The sequence below is a fragment of the Palaemon carinicauda genome, chromosome 2 (assembly GCF_036898095.1).
Source record: "Palaemon carinicauda isolate YSFRI2023 chromosome 2, ASM3689809v2, whole genome shotgun sequence".
Lineage (NCBI taxonomy): Eukaryota > Metazoa > Arthropoda > Malacostraca > Decapoda > Palaemonidae > Palaemon > Palaemon carinicauda.
Window position 1 is genome coordinate 128,320,096 of NC_090726.1, and position 21,705 is coordinate 128,341,800.

The 21,705-nt window shown below is 46.0% G+C and overlaps 1 protein-coding gene across 1 annotated transcript in view; it reads right to left on the reverse strand.

Moving 5' to 3' along the window:
* Positions 1-207: 207 nt before the first annotated feature.
* NHP2 (NHP2 ribonucleoprotein) overlaps positions 208-21,705 on the reverse strand; it is a 48,393-nt gene continuing 26,895 nt past the window's right edge. Inside the window, exon 3 of the mRNA XM_068357835.1 lies at positions 208-518. Within this exon, the coding sequence (XP_068213936.1) occupies positions 281-518 (238 nt within the window). The 3' untranslated portion in view covers positions 208-280. The remainder of the gene's footprint in view (positions 519-21,705) is intronic.

The window sequence follows — 21,705 nt, forward strand, 5'->3', positions numbered from 1 at the left end:
GCATTATCCATGTCACAATCATTAACATAGGGCTCTAAAGTTAAATCTTTTAACCTTCTGACCAAGATACTATTAATTCAAAATATAACTGCTCTATTCACAAAGTTTTCAGTTTAATTCAACACAATGAATTACATACAGTATAAACATCATGAGTTAGTTACTTTATTAAGCCCATATGCTATAAGGGGAAAAGAAACATAATCAAATTGAATATTATATCATTTATCCATAAAAAATCACTAGATACAGTACTTACATATAATAACAACTACAACTTTTATATTCCAAAAGCATTTGAACTTTTCTTAATATCCTCTACAACTTTATTGTAAGATTCTTCGTATTCTGAATGAAGCAAAATTAGAACAACAAGTGTACCACCAGATTTGCCCATTGCTGCTCCAATATCCCGACGACCTGGGACATATATGTACGGAAGCCCTTTTTCTTCGCAAACCCCTGGAAGGTGACATATGAGATCTACAGGAGAAACGTCGCCAGCAAATATCACAATCCTGAAAATAGAATACAAATATTGAATCGAAAATAATTTTAACCAAGATTATGAAATCACCTTTAAGGGTAGAATCTATAATATACATGAAACCATAGCATAAATAATAAACAACAGTACTCACACAACAATATTTCTCATTGCATTGGTTGCACAGAATATAAAATACTGTATAGTATCTCAAGGATGCAACGTTCCTAAAGTTAACACCATTAATCATTAGGACCAACTTGCTGTATTAAAATATAATCTTGAATAAAACCTCAGTGTTACTTGATTCGATGATGATCCTATGTTTAAAGTAATTTGAATTTTTCCTACCTAGACAATGAAAAATTTAAAAGTAATATGCATTTTTCCACAGAAACCTTAAGCTCTTTACTCAGGACCTCAGGATATAAATTTCGGGGAAAGCTGAAAACTACCCATAAAACTTTTAGCGAGATATAATTGCCTGCCACTGGTTAGCAGGGGGAGACCAGCCACAATGCTCACACACAAACACCTGTGATATGATGACACTTTGATTGCAGGCAGAATGTTCTGGGGGATAGGTGATGCAAGTCAAGTAAGAGTAAAGAGATCAAGGTTTGTATAATTAGGAAAAATACAAATACTTTCAAATTTATCATTCATTCCAACACCTAATACAAACCCTTTCACTCTTTACTATGGAGACACCCTTAGCAGGTTGGAAGTCCTAACCATCTGGCTAGTACAATGATCTGTGGTATGACCATGCTTTGCATGAGCTTATTAGGAAGCACTCTCAGCACCTCGCTAATCTCTTGAATGTGTGCGAGAGCCAACAGCCTGGGCAATTCTATATGATGTGTGAAAGCATTGTGACTTGACCAAGTAAGGATTCTTTGGAGTATTAAACTCTACTAACTTTACCTAGGCATTACCTGACTCCCCCTTGCAGGGAGGACGCGGCCATAAAAATTATATTTCATATATCAGGTTACACAAGGGATATGGTTTTTACCTGCAGACAGCCGAGTTCCGTGGGTGCTGTAGCCCAAAAGGGGAGATGAAAAGCAAAAAGGCAAGTCACTTGATCAATCATCCCAGATTAACTCCTGGGTAACACCTGTCCTCAACCAACTGCTACTTGTCCTGCAAGGGAGCCGAGATGTCTTAAATCACATGTTGTGCAGACTCCACAGGATCTATGGAGAAGGTACCCAGGTTCCTGTGGGTTACATCTTGCAGGTAGTGGGTTTGTGAAGGTTGCCTGACACTTCCTGAGACCAACCTGAAGCACCTGCGCCACAGAGTAGTTCTTGAATGCTATGGACCTGTTAATGCCCATAATATCGTGAGCTTTGGATCCACGACCTTAAGGAGGAGATTCAGGATTCAGGCTCGATCGATGACCGGTCGAAGAGATTGTATTCTTAGCGACTCTCCTCAATCCTGCCTGTACTCTAAAACAGTTTGACATGTGACCAAGCTCCCCAGGTTTGTTTAAGATAACTCCTCAGTGCCTTTACAGGGCACAACAAATATTAATCTGGGTCACCGGTTACAGTATGGAGACACTCAATCCAGAAGGGCCAAAATCTAGGATTTACCACAGCCAGATTTTAAGTCTTAGCAAGACACTCGGGGACAAAGTTGAGTTATACCTGCCCCAGTCCCCTTGAATAGGCGACATCTAAGTACAGACCATGCAACTAGCTGACTCTCTTTGCAGAGGACAGTGCAAGAAGGAAGACCATTTTGAGAGTCAAGTCACAGTCTGATGACTCACCCTTCGGGAATTGTAGTAAAGGAACTACGTACCCAAGAGCTGGCCTGATTTCCAGCAAGTATGCTCAAAACTCCAAATGACGGAGTTTGTTGAGGAGGAAATGTTAACTCCGTTCAGTCTAAAGATGAAGCTCAAGGCTGAGCGGTATACAGTACTTTCACTGTCTAGACCGAGCAGAGTTTTTCCTCCCGAAGTTATAACAAGACCTCCGCTATCACAGGGATAGTGGCATCAAGAGGCGCGATACCCCTTCTACGAAACCAACCAGAAAAGATTGCTCACTTTGCCTGATAGACGGTGGAAGACTTCCGGAGGAAACCAGACATCCTTTTCTCCTGTTTGCGCTTCCGAAAAGCCTCTTAACGAGAGATGCTGAATAACCTCCAGGCGTGAAGGCGTAGCAAAGCTACTACCTTGTGGTAAATCTTTGTGCATGGTTGTTTGAGTGTATCTGGAAGTAGAGGGAGCTCCCTTGGCCCCTCTGTAAGCAGATGTAGATAGTCCAGACACCATTCTGCATGTTGCCACATTAGAGCTACAAGGGTCATCGACAGATCTATTGATGCCCTTACTTTGCTCAGAAGCCGCCTTACTAGGCAAAAGGGGGAATGCATAGAGGACCACATTGTTCCACTGATGTTGGAAGGAATCTTGCAAAAAGGCCTAGGGATTTAGTATTGGTGAGCAGTACTATACATCAGAAGCTTCAGGCTGAGGGACGTCACTAACAAGTCTATTGTTGGCGAACCCCACAAAGTCAAAGCTATCTGATGATTCAAAGACCACTTGGAGCCGACTACCTGAGTCTTCCTACTCAGTTTATCTGCCAGAACGTTTTTCTTGCCTCGGCTGAAACGGCCTTGTGGGGCTACCGAGTAGTCTCCCATCCATTTCAAGATTTCTACAGGTAGATGGCATAGTTGCTGTGAAAAGGTACCTCCCTGTTTGCTTATGTATGCCACTACTAAGGTGTTGTCACTCGCTCATCAGTACCACAGTGTCCTGTTGGAATTGCTTGGGAGCCAGAAAGGCTGCTCTTATTTCCAGGAGATTTATGTGGCACTGCTACTCGGACTCAGACCACAGTCCGAGGTCGTGTGCTGCAACAGATGAGAACCCTAACCCCAACCCCCCCCCTCTTTTGATGCGTCTCTGAAAAGCAGCAAATCCATGGGAGGAGTGAGACAGTCTACACCTCTTAGGAGGTTGGTGTCTACCCAAACACCAAATAGAGGTCTCTCTTTTGCTCTGGCCACATTGGAACTTGAAGGTTTGAAGGGTCATAGTGCCGAGACCAAAAGGTCTTCAGCTGTCAGTGAAGAAAACCAATGCAAAGACAGACGTTGGAAACCAAACGTTCCAAGAAAGTCAAGTGTCCTAACAGACGAGGCCACCGGTGTGCTGGTAGCGAGTCTTGCATTAGAAAGGAGCGAGCTGCCCACTTTTAGTCTTTCCTCTCTCCCTAGTTAAGAAGTCTATCTAAATCCTGAGATATACCAGTGCCTTAGATGGTTGCAAAGAGGACTTCTCATGACTTACAATGATCATAAGAGCAAAGCAAAACTCGAGAAGCCTGTCTCGGTGTAGAAGGATCTCTACAGAGTCTGCTAGAATCAGCCAATCGTCTAGGTATTGTATCGTAATTGACAAATGCCGTTCTTGTGAGGCCAGAATGATACAAAGGAAAAGATCCTTGAGAACACCTTGGGGCTGTGGAAAGCATGAAGCACAGCTCCATGAACTGGAATATTCTTTCGCTCAGGATGAATCTTCCCTGACGATGGATGGATTGAGACCTGGAAGTATGTATCCTTTAATTAAAGTCCTGTGTTTCATGAAGTCCTTTGGTCCAGCAGCATGTCTGACTTTTCTGCAGTCTACATCTTGAACAGACTGTTGAACAAACTCGTTCAGGGCATAGAGATTGACGACTCGTCTCCAGCCTCCAGATGCCTTTTCTACAAGAGAGTCAATAGTCAAAGACTGGGGACCCTTCTAGGACCTCCTGGAGAACGTCCTTCTCTAGTATGGTCTGGACTTTGGATCCCTTTGCATAGGAGCAAGACATCATTGGATGTTGAGTCAAAGGAGCTAGTGAGAGAGTGAATGGAACGTGGTAGGAGGGGCGGACGACGGATACCAAGCAAGGTTCGGTTCTGTGAAACATCCACCACTACCACCAGCTAGCATCCCCCTGGGTGGACAGGTAGGAGGAATGTCTACGTCTACCTCCTCTGCCTCAAGACCCTTTTGTATAAAAGGGCTGTTTGGGGCCTTCTTTCTTAAAAGATGTCTTCTGGGGATCAGACACTCTTTTCTCTTCTGACGGGGTGGTGCTGAGGAGTAGGGAGACTTTGCACGCCTTCCTTCAGCGCTCGGCAACTGCCTCCCTGTTTTTCACGTTAAAGAGGGAAGGACCTACATCGAAGCGTATATGTCTTTGGAATTTTGAGGTAATGGTCTCACATCATCACAAGATCCAGTTGACCCACTGGTTGAACACATTGCTGGTTATGATTCTAGTCCTGGCCCCAGAGAAAAAAAAAGAGGTAGACAGCCTCCCTCTTCTGCTCTGAGAAGTCTTCATTCCTGAAGAGGTGCATTCGTAACCTACCCCATGTTTACGGTATCTCCCCCACAGGGAGTTTACCGGTAAAGCTGCCAACTTTTCGAAGGTCGTATTCTGTATTGGAGCCAGAATAGCTGGATCTAACAACAGAGGAAATAGATCATTATCGACTATCACGTAACACTTCCTCTGTCGCATACACGGCAGAGGAAGTACACAAGATGAGATGAGTTCACAACCCTGAGGAACCTGGACACTTCTACTACCTGAGCTAGAGCTAAGGCCTTCTTCTAGGCTCCCCCAAGGGGGCCGCCTGGCTAATATGACAATTTGTCCTAAATTGTATTTTTCCTAGCTATACAAACCCGTAATCATTTAATATAGGAATTTGCTTTAGCTCAGCTGAAACAGCCAAAGAGAAAGAAAACAAGGCAGTTGTACTAATTGGTTGGCTGGCTAAGCTCCCCCCCCCTCCGCTGCCCACTGCCAGCCCGCTTCCCTCATTCAAATGCTTTAGGCTCAATGTGGAACATGAGAGGGGTGGTAGAGGTGGGCATTTATATTAAATGATTACGGGTTTGTATAGCTAAGAAAAAGGACAAATTCGTAGGTAATTTGTATTTTTCCTAACTATACAAACCTTAGCTATTTAATATGGGTAATTACTTTCGGCGTAGCTAAGATGACAAGCCATTAGAATTTTAACGAGGGTTTACTACCCCACCGCTAGTTAGCAGGGGGTAGGGAGAGTAGCTTCCTAACCGCCCCCCTAACTCACACACACCTGTGCTGACCTCACTTTGCTTAGAGGTAGGACTTCACGGGGGATAGGGCTGGCGGGCAAGTTTGATTAAATAGCTAAGGTTTGTATAGTTAGGAAAAATACAAATTACCTACGAATTTGTCATTTGTTCCGTAACTGAAATACAAACCACGCTATCTAATATGACTGACTCACCCCTTAGGAAGGGTGGTAAGTCCCGGCCAGTACTGGCTTTTGGCTTTGCACGGGGACTCAGTATCTGAGTGTGTCAGCACTCAACAATAAGGAGTCCCTGCACCTCGTTAGCACCTTGATGCGCAAGGGCTGCGGCCTACGTAAGCTGTGTGTGAAGGTTTGAATAGTGACTCGTCCTAGGAAGTTGACCCGTACTCCTTTAGATGAAAACTTTAGGCTAGGACTCTCCCAATACCACCTCGTCAGGGTAAGGGGATGTGACAGTACTAGCTTAATACTAGGAACACAAGGAGACATGGTTTACCTGCAGTGGTTCGAGGTTAGCTGTGCAGCGAACCCAGGATGCTGCTTTCCCCAGGAGAGGGGAGGATGAAGAAAAGAATAAGGGCCAGACAAACCTTTTCATTCATGCAGACTAAAACCGGGTAAAATTGCCCTCAACCTTCTGCTACTTGTCCATTACGGAGCCTGAGGTTTAAACCAGCTGTTGTGCAGCCACCACAGGACCGATAGAGAACGTATCGAGCCTCCTGTGGGTCACGTCTTGCAGGTAGTGGGCTGTGAAGGTCGTCTGACGCTTCCACAACCCTGCTTGTAGAACCTGTGTCACAGAAGTTCTTTTTGAAGGCCAGGGACGTAGCTACGCCCGATATCATGTGCTCTAGGGAGATGTGACGGAGGAGGGTCAGGATTCAGGGATAGATGGATTACCCTATGAATCCATGCAAAGATAGTATTCTTGGTAACCCTCCTCTTTGTTCTCCCAGTGCTCACAAACAATGCCTACACTTAGGGACGAACTGCAGCCCTTCTTTTGAGATATAGCCTCAGACTCCTTACTGGGCACAGTAGGAGATGGTCTGGGTCATCCGTTACAGAACGAAGACTCGAAATCTGGAAAGACTCGAACCGAATGTCCGGCACTCCCGGATTCTGAGTCTTAGCAAAAAACTCAAGAGACAAATCTGAACGTTACCTCCCCCCATCCCCTTGAATAGGCGATGTCATACGAGAGACCGTGAAGTTCACTGACTCGCTTGGCTGAGGCCAAAGCTAGTAGGAACACCGTCTTCCAAGCCAGGTGGCGATCTGAAGCCTGGCGTAATGGTTCGTAGGGAGGTCTCTTAAAAGACCTAAGAACTCGAACCACGTTCCATGGAGGAGGTCTCACTTCCGACTGAGGGCAGGTAAGTTCATAACTTTGAATGAGTAGGGAAAGTTCCAGCGAAGAGGAAATGTCCACTCCTTTGAGCCTGAAGGCTAGACTTAAGGCCGAGCGATACCCTTTCACTACCGAGACTGAAAGGCGCATTTCTTCTCGCAATTACACGAAGAACTCTGCTATTGCTGGAATAGTGGCATCGAGTGGAGAGATACCCCTTCCACGACACCAACCACAGAAAACTAGCCACTTTGCCTGGTAGACACCTGCGGATGACTTGCGCAGGTGTCCAGACATCCTGTTCGCAACCTGTTGCAAAAATCCTCTCTCCGTGAGGAGATGCTGGATAGTCTCCAGGCGTGAAGTCGAAGCGAAGCTACGGCTTTGTGAAAGATGTTGGCGTGTGGTTGTTTGAGTAACTCGTGTCGTGGAGGGAGTTCTCTCGGAAGTTCCGTTAGGAGTTGCAGAAGGTCTAGAAACCCTTCCGCGTGATGCCATAGCAGAGCTATAAGGGTCATCAAGAGATTGACCGATATTCTGGTCTTGTTGAGTACCCTCCTCATCAGACAGAACGGGGGAAAGGCATATACGTCGATGTTGTCCCACCGTTGTTAGAAGGCATCTTGCCAGAGTGCCTTGGGATTCGGGACTGGGGAGCAGTACAACGGAAGCTTGAAGTTCAACGCTGTTGCGAACAGATCCACAGTCGGGGAACCCCACAAAGTCAGGACTTTGTTGGCTACTAGATGATCCAAAGACCACTGGGTACTCACTATCTGAGACGCTCAGCTCAGACTGTCGGCAAGCACATTCCTCTTACCTGGAATGAAGCGAGCCGATAGTGGAATCGAGTGGACTTTGGTCCATCTCAGTATCTCTACTGCCAGATGGGATAGCTGCTCTGAAAAGGTACCTCCCTGCTTGTTGAAGTAAGCCACTACTGTGGTGTTGTCGCTCATCACCACCACAGAGTGACCCGCCATGTAACGTAGGAACTGTTGAAGGGCTAGGAATACAGCCTTCATTTCTAGCAGATTTATATGGAGGCACTTTTCTGATTCTGACCACAGGCCTGAGGTCCTGTGGTGCAGAGCGTGGGCCCCCCACCCTTTCTTTGAGGCGTCCGAAAACAGCATCAAATCCGGGGGGAGGACGAGAAGATCCACTCCCCTTCGTAGGTTCTCATCTGTCACCCACCACTGAAGATCCATCCGTTCCGCAGGACCCATAGGGATCATGACGTCCGGGGAATCGTGACCTTGATTCCACCGGGACTTGAGTCGCCATTGCAGAGATCTCATCCTGAGGCGACCGTTGGGAACTAGATGGGCCAAGGATGAGAGGTGACCGTGGAGACGTAACCACGATTGGGTTGGGAGCTCTTCTCGTCAGAGGAAAGGACTCCCGACCCTCCTCAAACTTGCTATCCTGTCGTCTGATGGGAAGGCTTTGTGGAGATTGGTGTCTATGATCATGCCTAGATATACCAGTCTTTGAGTAGGAAGCAGAGAAGACTTCTCGAGATTTACCATGATCCCCAGATCTTGGCTAAGTCCCAGAAGTTTGTCTCGGTGTTGAAGAAGGGCTGACTCCGAGTCTGCTAGGATCAGCCAGTCGTCCAGATAACGGAGGAGACGGATGCCGATCCTGTGTGCCCACGACAATATTAGGATGAACACTGGTGAAAACCTGAGGTGCTGTGGAGAGACCGAAACACACCACCTTGAACTGGTAGATCTTGTTGTCTAGGTTAAATCTTAAGTCTTCCTTGAAGACGGATGGACTGGGATCAGGAAGTACTGTACGCGTCCTTCAGGTCCAGTGTACATATGAAGTCTTGCGGTCTCATTGCAAGTCTGACCGTGTCTGCCGTCTCCATGCTGAACGGGGTCTGCTTGACAAACCTGTTCAGAGCTGAGAGGTCGATGACTGGTCTCCAGCCTCCAGACGCCTTCTTTACAAGAAAGTCGACTGAAGAAGCCTGGGGACCCGTCGACGACCTCTTGGAGAGCGTCCTTCTTCAACATGGTCTCGACTTCTGCCTGAAGGGCTTGCCCCCTTGCCGATCCCATGGCAAGGGAGCTCAAAGACACTGGATTCGCTGTCAGGGGAGGTAGAGATGTTGTGAAGGGGACGCGATATCCTTGACTGATTATGGAAATCGTCCAGGAATCAGCCCCGAGTTGCTACCACCTGTTTGCGCAACTTTGTAGGCATTCTCCCACTGGTGGACATGCAGGGGGATTGCCAATCTTAGCTGGGGACCTTCTGGTGGAATCTCTCAGACACCGCATCTCGACGCTTCAAGATGGTATTAGCCCACAAGTTCTAGACTTGGTGGGCTAGAAACTCGATGGTACGAGTGCCTGAAAGTAAAAAGGTCTCCATGGCCTTCCTGGTACTCTCTTTGGACAAGTCCTCAGATTGTAACAGGATGCCCAGAGACCCTAGCCAGATGTCTAGCCACAAAGTTGCCTGCATGGCACACTTCGCCACCTTCTCCTGGCTAAGGATCTCCGTAGCTGAGAACGACACTTGCCGGATGGAGAGTCTCTCTAGAGGGACTCCCCTGGTAAGCTCTTCCAAAGAGTGGTGTAAGGGAAGAGCTAAACAAGTCTCCACCATGATGTCAAAGTACCTCCTCTGATGGACACGAGGAGGCGGGAAGAGTTTGTTACTGGTGCTGGATCAGCTGGAGGAGGCAAGCTCGGAGAGCTGGCCTTCGACCTTATCTCTGGCACTCTTAACCCCTTGGGACCAGGGCAAAGCCGCGCTGGCCTTAAGACTGTTTTTGAGTACCAAAGACTCGGTCCAGGACCGTGTGGCTGGGGATCGCGCTGGCGTTGGCGCGATAGAATCTTGCCTGTATCGCGCGCGGGCGAGCGATGGCGCGCAGGGGCACGTTCCGGAGATTGCAGAGGGCGCGCAGCAGGCTGAATGAGTGCTCACGCGCACGAAGGCGACTGTTCGCGCGCGCAGGATCCCGTAGAGCCCGTGAGGGCAATAACGTTGGGCGCTCGGGCGCGCACATCTGGAAGAATAGGTGGGCGCGCTTCAGAGACTGCGCGCAGGTGAAGGATGCCGAGCAGGCGGGGTCCGATGGCGCGTCGGCGTTTGCTGGCGCGTTGGAGAGCGCTGGCAAGCAGGGAAGATAACGCCCAGATCAGAAGACCGTGGGCGCGCAGGAAATCGTTGGCGCATACGAGAGCGCTGGGGCGTAGGCGAGCGCTGGCGCGTAGAACATTGGGGCGCATGGCGCGCAGGAGATCGTTGGCGCGTAGGAGAGCGCTGGGGCGTAGGCGAGCGCTGGCGTGTAGGAAAACATTGGGGCGCATGGCGCGCATTAGGATGAGGATGCGCAGTGGCACGCTGGCGAACAAGTGAGCGTTGGCGCACAGGTGAGCGCTGGCGCGCTATACAGTGAACCCTCGCTACTTCGCGGTTCGACAATCGCGGATTCACCACTTCGCGGGGTTTTTCCATAACCCATATATATATACATATCGCGGATTTTCCGGAAATTTCGAAAATACCGCAATATCTGAAGACCCCAAATACGATATTTCGTTACCTGTAATTCCATTAATACTGTAATTAGTAATATCTGCTCTTACTGATTGTTCATTGCATTACATATGACATATAATTAAGCACAGAAAGAAATAAAACACGAAAAGAGAATGTGATCATACGATAATTCAGTACTGTATACAGTACGTAGTAAAATTAAATCGAACATGAAACGCAAATCAGATGCAGTCATACCATATTAGAATGGTGTGTACTGTAATGGATATGCTTCTTTTCCATGAATCTTTTGTATGTATACGTACGTAGTACTGCATCCAATAATATTCTTTGTTGCAAAAATCACATTTCGAATAAGCGTACGAGAGAGAGAGAGAGAGAGAGAGAGAGAGAGAGAGAGAGAGAGAGAGAGAGAGAGAGAGAGAGAGAGGCGTAAAATAGCGTACGTAAAGCTGTATTATTATTATTGTTATTATTATTATTATTGTTGTTGTTGTTAATAAAATTATTATTGTTATTATTATTATCATTATTTATTATTATTACGGTATTGTACTTAATCTACGTACGTTCAGTATGCGCGGGGCATCTTCTATGAGTAGGTAACCAATGCATCATAGTACTGTAAGACGGGTTGTGATTGGTTCAAGCGCTGATAGATGACGAATCAGAACTCAAGTTTTGTAATCTAGCCTCTGATTGGTGTTTTGACCGCTTCTCCAACCCGCAGCATCTCTTTCCGCGGTCACTTTGTCTCCCGCTGTATCGCTGTGTTGACGTTGTTAATTGTGAACTTTAATCTGTGCTGTGCGTGACTGTTTTAAGTTGAACTTTTTGTTGAACTTTCTGTTAAACCATACTGTACAATGCCTCCCAAGCCTTCTGCTTCTACTAAGGCTGGTAGTGAGCCTAAACAGCACCGAAAGATGATGACGATTGCTGAGAAGGTGACGCTTCTCGATACTATGTTAAAAGACAGTAGAAGTTACGCGGCCGCAGACCTCGAAGACCTGACGAAATCGGGCAGTGAAGACAGTGAAACACAGGAAGAGTTCCAAGAAAATGTCGAAGAAACGGTCTTAACATTAGAACGGCTTGCCAAGCTCTGCAAGCTTGCGAATGAGGTGAAAGAAATGTCGCAAGAGTGGGACGAGGATATGGTTCGTTCTGTACAATTCTGCACCAAGATCGATGAACACATGGCTCCCTACAGGATGCTCTTGCGAAAGAAGAAGCAGCGGCAGCAACTTCCGATCACAATGCCCTCAGAAGAAATTGAAGAAGTGTCTCAGGAAGAAGTTGAAGAGGTGTCCCAGGAAAAGACACCTCCGTCTGAAGAGACGTAAAATACTATTATTGGCTGCACAATAGAAGACATCATCAGCTTCATCATCATCATTTCTACTGTGCAGCAAATTCATCGCCATCATCATTCAAGTTTTTCTTCAACTTCTTTCGTGGTGAGTACAGTAACAATCTTTATTTTTTTATACTACTTTAATATTCTAACATTTTAATATTTGTGTCTGTTTTATAGTTTAGTACTGTATGCATAAGTTAAAGGGAAGGTTTTAAAAGCCTATCATATTTTTTTTGTTTAAAATTTACATTTACGTACGTAAAACAATCTCTCTCTCTCTCTCTCTCTCTCTCTCTCTCTCTCTCTCTCTCTCTCTCTCTCTCTCTCTCTCGTAAATTGTTTTCCTGCTTTGCTACGTACAGTATGTACTGTATGATTTTATATAGATACGGTAAATAATATTTGTAATAACATATTTTGTAAATGCTTTTACTGTAAATATCATTATTTATCACTTTCATCATGCGCGTTAAATGCCTTCTTTGTTCTGAGCGTGGTTGTTTACTGAGCGTACTTTATGACGCCGTCGTTTCAGGTGGCGTCATAAAGAAAAACATTTCATTTGGAAGTCCTAAGGAAAATTAAGTAAAACATTGGTAATAACAAAATCAACATACTGTATACATCAATATAATCGATGCAAAAACTAACCTATACATATATGTGTACAGTACACTAAATGAGTTTGTTTCTTCATTATGATCAGAGATAAACGTAAACAAAACATTGGTTGCCATTTTTTATCGTGCTTTTTAGGTGTTTAGGAAACGCATGATATAAAATCGCCTTTAATATTTGTGCCTGTTTTAGTTTAGGGTACTGTAGTACATGCATTAAGTGTTCTGTACATTAAAGGGTAGTTTGTTAACAGTACTACGTACAAGGGAAGGTTTTAAAAGTCCGAATATACATGTTAAATAAATAGGTAAATATGGTGTCAATACTTCGCGGATTTTCACCTATCGCGCCCGCGTCTGGAACCTATCTACCGCGATAAACGAGGGTTCACTGTAACAGGAACAGCAGCAGCTGGCAAGCGCTTGCGCGCAGGGGATATCTGGCGCGTAAGGGACATCAGCGCATCAACCTCCAGGAACAGCGACGGCAGGTCAGGCGGGTGGAAGGTCGGCGTGTCCTTTGCAAGGACGACCTTCCACCGAAGGAGATCGCGAAGGATCTGCGGAGAGGTCAGGGATGTAGCTGGTAGAGTCGGCGAACGACGGTGAGGTTCCTCTGCGGCGGACTGCAGCAATGATGAACCGAAGAGACGCCTCCTAACACCCTTGTCAGATGAAGGAAGGCGGGCTTTACGCCTTATACGCCCTCTGAGGGCTATGGGGTCAGCAGGCTGACCATCAGCAGTCCTCCAAAGAGGAGTTTCTGTGAGTGAACTCCCCCAAGGGAGAGAATCACCAGTAGGAGAGACCGTTGGACTTAGTTCCTCCCTCGAAAGATGTTCGGAGGGGGGAACTATGCCTTCAGCTACATCAGCAACATCAGGAGCAGAGGTTTGATACAACTCATCGGAAGCCTCTGCCACAACAACGTAGACGATAGACAGAGGATCAACCTCTGCTAAAGTTGGCGATTGTTTGACAGTTGTCCCCACCCTGATCATGTCAAACAGGGCTTCCTTGGAGGGCGAACCCTCAAGCCCCAAGGAAGCCCAAAGCTGTAACAAATCATTATTAGTCACATTTACATTTAAATTTAAATTTAAATCCTCCCCCGGGGGAGGAGGAGCTGCCTCGTTATGGGAGGCAACTCCCTCTCCCAAACCACGAGATCGGTCAACAGAACTACGGCCTACGCTACCACTCGACAGTTTCTCGGAAGAAATCGATCGAGTGGGAGCTTCGGAGGAGGTTTGGGGCACGTAAGAAGAGCCCTTGGGATTTTCTACTTTCAAGGAAACCTTCGAAGGAGAAATATCCCGCCTGGACTTCTTCTTCCGGCGCCGGGAAAACCTCTCCCACTGAGAGGTAGACCACTCCCTCCACTCACCACATACATTACTCTTATGACACTGTTGGCCCCTACAGTAGGGACACAAGGTGTAGGGGTCCGTTTCGACCGCCGACATATAGGTACCACAAGGGCGGTCAGGTAAACTAGGACACTTAAGCATCGCAGAGGCCAACTTCACACACAATCTGTCAAAGAAAAAGCACACAAAAGATTAGAAATAGCTGTCAGAGAAGGCGAGGGTGACAGCGGACACGTCCAACTACCAGAGGATCCAAAGACCACTCGGTACTCACTATCTGCGAAGGTCTGCTCAGACTGTTGGCGAGCACATTCCTTTTGCCCGGCATGAAGCGAGCTGATAGTGGTATCGAGTGGACTTCGGCCCATCATCTCTACTGCAAGATGGGATAGCTGTTGTGAAAAGGTACCTCCCTGCTTGTTGATATAAGCCACTACTGTGGTGTTGTCGCTCATCACCACCACAGAGTGACCCGCCAGGGTCTGATGGAACTGTTGAAGGGCCAGATATACGGCCTTCATCTCTAGCAGATTGATGTGGAGGTACTTTTCTGATTCTGACCACCAGCCTGAGATCCTGTGGTTCAGAACGTGGGGCCCCCACTCTTCTTTTGACGCGTCCGAGAACAGCATCAAATCCGGGGGTAGGACAAGAAGATCCACTCCCTTTTGAAGGTTTAGGTCGGTCAACCACTACTGCAGGTCCGTCCGTTCCGCAGGCCCTATAGGGACCAGAAAGTCCGGGGAATCGTGGCCTTGACTCCACCGGGACTTGAGCCGCCATTGCAGGGATCTCATTCTGAGGCGGCCGTTTGGAACTAGACGGGCCAGGGAGGACAGGTGACCTAGAAGACGTAACCAAGATTGGGCTGGAAGCTCTTCCCGTCTGAGGAAAGGTTCTGCAACCCTCCTCAGCCTTGCTATCCTGTCGTCTGATGGAAAGGCTTTGTGGAGATTGGTGTCCAATATCATGCCTAGATATACCAGTCGTTGAGATGGAAGCAGAGAAGACTTCTCGAGATTTACCCTGATCCCTAGATCTTGGCAAAGTCCCAGAAGCTTGTCTCGGTGTCGAAGAAGGGTCGACTCAGAGCCTGCCAGTATCAGCCAGTCGTCCAGATAGCGAAGGAGACGGATGCCGATCCTGTGTGCCCACGAAGATATCAGGGTGAACACTCTGGTGAACACGTGTGGTGCTGTGGAGAGACCGAAACACACCACCTTGAACTGGTAGATCTTGCTGTCTAGGCTGAATCTCAAGTACTTCCTGGAAGACGGATGGATTGGGATCTGGAAGTGGCGTCCTTTAGATCCAGTGTGCACATGAAGTCTTGCGGTCTCACTGCAAGGTTGACCGTCTCTGCTGTCTCCATGCTGAACGGAGTTTGTTTGACAAACTTGTTCAGGGCTGAGAGGTCGATGACTGGTCTCCAGCCTCCAGACGCCTTCTTTACAAGAAAGAGTCGATGTGGGGCGCGAAAAGTCTGAAGGGTCCACAACAGTAGAGCGCTTGCACGCTACTGCGCGCTTACATGGACGCACAGGTAACACCTGTCGCTTAAGGGACTTACTCTCCGTGGGAGATAAGCCCTTATGCCCCGAAGGGACCGGTGCCCGTTGGAAAACGGGGTGCGTAGGGGCCCACAGCGCATCTGCGTCCGCAAACGAAGAAGGAAGGCTAGCATGTCTGGCAGGCTTGGGGGATCGCGAAAGATCAGCTGAGAGGTCTAGCGATGCGGCTGCAACGGTCTGCTCACGTTGAGGAGGCTCCTCTGCGGAAGACATCGAAGGCGAAGAACCAAATAGGCACCTCCTAACTCCCTTGTAAGGGGAAGGAAGGCCTCTACGGCGAAGAGGAGGGCGAGCCTTACGGCGAAGAAGACCTCGAGGGGCAGCAACACCATCGTCGGTCCTCCGAAGAGGAGTCTCCGTCAGTGAACTCCCCCGGGGGGGGAGAATCACCCGAAGGAGAGACCGTTGGACCCAGCTCCTCCCTCGAAGGATGTTCGGAGGGGGGAACTGAGCCTTCAGCAACATCAGCAACAACAGCAGGGGTTTGGCCCGACCCGTCGGAAGCCTCTGCCACAACAACGTCGACAATAGACAGAGGATCAACCTCTGCTAATACCGGCGACTGTTTGACAGCTGCACCCAACTGGATCAGGTCGAACAGGGATTCCCTGGAGGGCGAGCCCTTAAGCCCCAAGGAAGCCCAAAGCTGCAAAAGATCATTGTTAGACACAGAGTCATCAACATCAAAATCCTCCCCTGGAGGTGGAGGAGGAGGAGCTGCCTCGCTATGGGAGGCAACTCCCTCTCCCGATCCCCGAGGTTGGTCAACAACAGAAAGGCCTACACTACCACTCGACAGCCCCTCGCGAGAGACAGATCAAGTGGGAGCTTCGGAGGAGGTTCGGGCAACGGAAGAAGAGTCTTTGGAACCTTCCTTCTTCAAGGCAGCCCTTGAAGGAGAAAGGTCACGCTTAGACTTCTTACGTCGCCGGGAAAACCTCTCCCACTGGGAGGTAGACCACTCCCTGCACTCACTACAAGTTTTATCCCTATCACACCGTTGACCTCGGCAGTATGAACATAAGGAGGGAGGGTCGGTCTCGACCGCCAACATGAACGTTCCACAAGGGCGGTCGGGAAGTCCAGGGCACTTCCGCCTGATGAGGCCAACTTCCAAGCACACAAGCTGTAAGAAAAAGCAAACAAATTAAGGCTGTCAAAAATGCGAGGGTGAGACAGACAGGTCTGATCATCACCCGAGCCAAAAGTGAAGTGAATCAGTTCACCGGTGTGTGAGGGGGGAGGGGTAGCTAGCTACCCCTCCCCTACCCCCCGCTAACTACCGAGAGGGTAGTTAACCCTCGTTAAAAATCTAATGGCTCGTCATTTCTTCTACGCCGAAAGTAATACCCCATGTAAATAGCGTGGTTTGTATTTCGGTTACAGAACAAATTTAATTTTAATATGAAAATATCATTTTTAAATATTTAACTTAGCCGGTGGATATACTGTATATGTAGCTGATTCACACCCTTGGTGGAGGGTAAGAGACCAGAGACTTTGATGATACTCTGCCTCATTAGTCGGCTATCCTTATGAATGAATGATTTAAAGTTTTCAGGCATCCTGACATCTAAGGTCATTGACGCCGGTAACATTTAATTTATGTATACAAAAATAAAAAATTAAATAAAATAAAAAATTAAAGAGTATTCAATTAAAGTCATAAAAATTGAATGTCATAAAAGTTAAATATTTTTCAGAAGACCTGCTTCTGAAAGAAATCTAAAAATGCCACTTGCATGGTAGGACACATCATTTCCAAGAATCTTGGCAAGGATGAACCTGCCACCCTCACCTCGAGCCTCAAACAAATATCTATTCCGCAAATTGTTATAATTGGGGCATTCGGTCAACAAATGCCTTACTGTTAGAGGTACTAAACAGTTGTCACAATACGGTTGGTGTTGGCCCTTCAGCAGAAACTCATGTGTCGACCGAGTGTGACCAATACGGAGACGACAAAGAGACGTCTCCCATTTTCGGGGCATCATATTATACCTCCAAGGAGATATGTCATTTGTTACTTCCCTCATTTTATTGCCATCTTGACTATCCCATTGCTGTTGCCATTTATTGCAAACCAATTTCTTGATGTCAGGTAAGAAATCATTACAGGGAATGGGATACCTTCTTGGCAGCAACTCGGATGCAGCCTCCTTAGCCAGTGAATCTGCCTTCTCATTCCCGGACACACACATGTGCTGGAACCCAACAAAATTGAACTGTTATACCTCTCTGTCCAATAAGGAAAAGCCATTCTAAAATCTTTAAAACTAGAGGGTTATTAGAATTAAAAACTTCCATAGCTTGAAGGACACTCCTTGCATAACTAAAAATTGTAAAATTACCCTCCTTCTCCAACGCTATTTTCTCAATAGCGGTTAATATGCCATACAGTTCGGCAGTAAATATGGAAGCGGTCAGGGGAAGTGCACCTCTACAATTAAAACCATTACTATGTACTCCAAATCCAACGCCAGCATCAGATTTGGAGCCATCATATTCATTAAAAAGAGACCTGGCTTCTATGTCTGACATATTCTTCTTATCTCCAATAAAATATTTACAAAAAGATATCTCTGGTAACTTCCATGGAGGCGTTGATGATACCTTGAATGGAAGTACCTTATTTCTAATTATATCCAGACTATTTAATAATCATTTCACCCGAAAGCCATAAGGTTGAGGAGATTTTGGGTGCAACTCAAAGTATGATGCGTGTCTTACAAGGCTTGCAGTCTGAAAGGCTAGAGAGTTAGGGAGTCTTTGCAATCTAAACCAATACCGAAGAATGGAAGACATTAGGTAAAGGTCTAGAGGTAACTCTCCAGCATCAACAAGGAGACTTGGGATAGGCGAGGTTTTAAAAGCTCCAGTAGACAATCTAATACCTGCATGATGTATCGAGTCTAATATTTTTAACCGGCTTGGGGTGGCTGAAGAATATACCTCACAACCATAACTAATTTTGGAAAAAATCAAGGCCTTGTATAATTTTAAAATAGTATTGCAGTCTGCCCCCCATGATGTATGGGACAATACTTTTAAGATATTCAGAGCTTCAACACATTTAGCTTTTAGCGCTTTTAGGTGAGAAACCCATGTAGGCTAAGTCTACAGTCAAATATCAAACCTAAAAATTTGGTTTCCGATACACATGGTATCCGTTGACCTTTAATGTATATATCCGGGTCTGGATGTACTCCCCGGATACGACAAAAATGGACAATGGTAGTTTTACTTGTCGAGAACTTAAATCCATTCATGTCAGCCCACTGGATAATTTTATCAATAGAGAGTTGGATTTTTCTCACAACCATTGCCATTCTAGTGCCAGCAAATGATATTGAGAGATCATCCACAAATAATGTTGAGAGAACATCCTGGGGAATGGCTGAGGATATCCCATTAATTGCTAGTGCAAAAAGGGTTACACTCAGCACACTACCCTGAGGAACTCCTTCTTCCTGGCACTTACTCTCTGATAGAGTTTCCCCCACTCTCACTTGAAAAACTCTATGTGAAAGAAATGCCTGAATAAATAGTGGCAGCTCTCCTCTCAATCCCAATTCATGAATGGTTTTAAGAATACCATATCTCCATGTGGTATCATATGCCTTTTCAAGGTCAAAAAATACTGTAACATGGTGCTGTTTGGAAGCAAAGGCTTCACAAATAGAAGACTCAAGTCGTATCAACACATCAGTCGATGAGTGCATTTTTCGGAATCCACATTGAATCGGTGATAAAATACCTTTCTTTTCAAGGTACCATATCAGCCTTGCATTGACCATCTTCTCCATGATTTTACATAAACAAGATGTCAATGCAATAGGACGATAGTTTGCTGCTAAAAACTTGTCTTTACCGGGTTTTAAAAAGGCTAAAATAATGGCTAGTTCCCAAACACTTGGGTAACTATGATCATGCCATATTCTATTAATAATGCTTAAAATAAATAGCTTTGTATTAAAATGTACATGTTTAATCATTGCATATGGAATTCCATCGGGTCCAGGGGCTGTATCGTTGCAATGAGCAAGTGCGGAATCAAATTCTCTTTCAGTGAAAGGAGAATTATACGACTCTTCCCTTCTTGTTGCAAAATTTAAAATTTTCTTTTCTTCAGTGCTCCTATACTGGTGACCAGGGGCTCCTTCACACTTGCTGGATACATTTGAAAAATGATTAGCCAGGCCATTGCTAACTTCATTTGCTTCAGTTACATACTGGCCATTAACCTTCAACACTGGTGGTGGGTTGGGGGTGAATTTGCCAGCTATCTTTTTTACTTTCCTCCACACAGAAGATGGTGGTGTTCTACTGTTAATGGAGGAAACAAAAGACATCCATGACTGGCGCCTTGCTTCTTTCATGGCACGACGGAACTGTGCTCTACATTTCTTGTACATAGTTAAATTCTCATCAGTTCTGAGTCTACGCAATTGTGTTAGAGATCTTCTTGTGGCTCTGTGGAGTGCAGTTAGTTCTGAAGACCACCACGGGACTGGTCGTCGTTTGAATAACCCTGTTGTTTTGGGAATTGAATTGACTCCTGCTGTATGAAGAGTTCCATTCAGTAGGTCTATGGCATCAACAACACTTTCAAACTGTTCTGCTCTCCCTTCGATTTCACTTAGCTCAGAAAATTTAACCCAGTCTGCCTTGTCTAGATTCCAACGTGGCGATCTTTGCAAAGGCGGACCCTTGTTGGTGTTTATAATGATTGGTGCATGATCACTAGTATGCCAATCATCTAATGTCCTCCAATCAAAATCAAGAAGGCAGTTAGAGCTTGCAATTGAAAGGTCAATGCATGACAAAGTACCTGTCTGAACATGGAAGTGTGTGGGCTCTCCTGTATTAAGGAGTCCCACATCCTCATTCTCCACAATTGATGAGATAATATTGCCCCTGTGTTTGCTAAAATATCACCCCATAAAGGATGTCTACCATTCATATCTCCCAGTAAGAGAAAAGGTTGAGGGAGTTGTTGAATGACCTCTGCTAAATCATCATATAAAATATTATCATTTGGAGGTAAGTACAGAGAGCATATTGTATATTTTCTCTCTATATCAATTTGTACAACAACTGCCTGCAGGGTTGTACGTATAGACATGGGTATTTGGGGAACATCTCGACGAATGTACATGAGACTTCCGCCATGGCTCCCTGCTTGTTGATTATATGGTGTTCTATAGCTAACATACTCTCGAGGACTAGGAGTGTTAGAATCAAGCATACTTTCCTGCAAACATACAATTATGGGGGAATGCTCATGAATTAAGAGCTTAAGTTCTTCATATTTCGCCCTCAAACCCTGACAGTTCCATTGCAAAATGGAGGAGAAAACTATGGATTATTTCTGGAAGACATCTTGGATGAGGTCTTCCCATTAGCAGTTTTTAATTTAACATTATTACCAGTAGGTTTCTTCAGAGGTGGTCTTGTTATGTTGGGTTTAACGTTGGTGTTTTTCTTTGTATTCTTTTTATCTATTTGTTGAGGTGGATGGTGGACCTCAACTTGAATTTCTGATTTATTCAGTCCATCTTCTGGTTCATTAGAAACATCAACAGACAAAACTTCAAATTTATTTGATGTCATAACCTTAACGTTTCTAATGGAGGGTGGAGAGAGATGGAGGTCTCTCTCTTTTGCGATTAATAGATGGTGCGATTCGAGGTTTTTGCACCTTTCCCACAACAGGTGCATCAGGTAAGTTAGTCTTAAGTGGAACCTCCATCGGATCAGGCAAGGACATGGCCTGAGAGAGGTTTGTATTACTTTTTGTAATGGCGGCTGAAGGCTGTACAGCAATGGGCAATGACCTAGTGTTAATACACCGTGGTAACTATCCTTATGAAGCCCAGCGATCCACTCAGGGGCTGAAAGACCTCTAGGAGCTGTCATATCTAGGGTGAACACCCCTATGACAGGACCTCAACAATACCATTGATCTGGGCGCTCTCAAGAAACAAGTTTGACCACCTGCCAAATCAAAAGATTGCGGACAACTATCTCAGTCTCCACAAACAACCCCAAAAACAAGTTTCAAGAGAAGAAAAAAGGTATTGGGATTAAGGGAATGTAGTAGTAAAACCTTCACCCACTACTGCACTCGCTGCTACGAATGGTCCCAACGTGTAGGAGTCCTCATAGTCGGGACATTCTTTAAATAATGTGAAGCGAACACAGATTTACTCCTCCAAAAGGTTGTGCCCATAATACTCCTAAGGGATCTATTTGGTTGAAAGCCACTGACGTTGCCACAGCTCTGACTTCATGAGT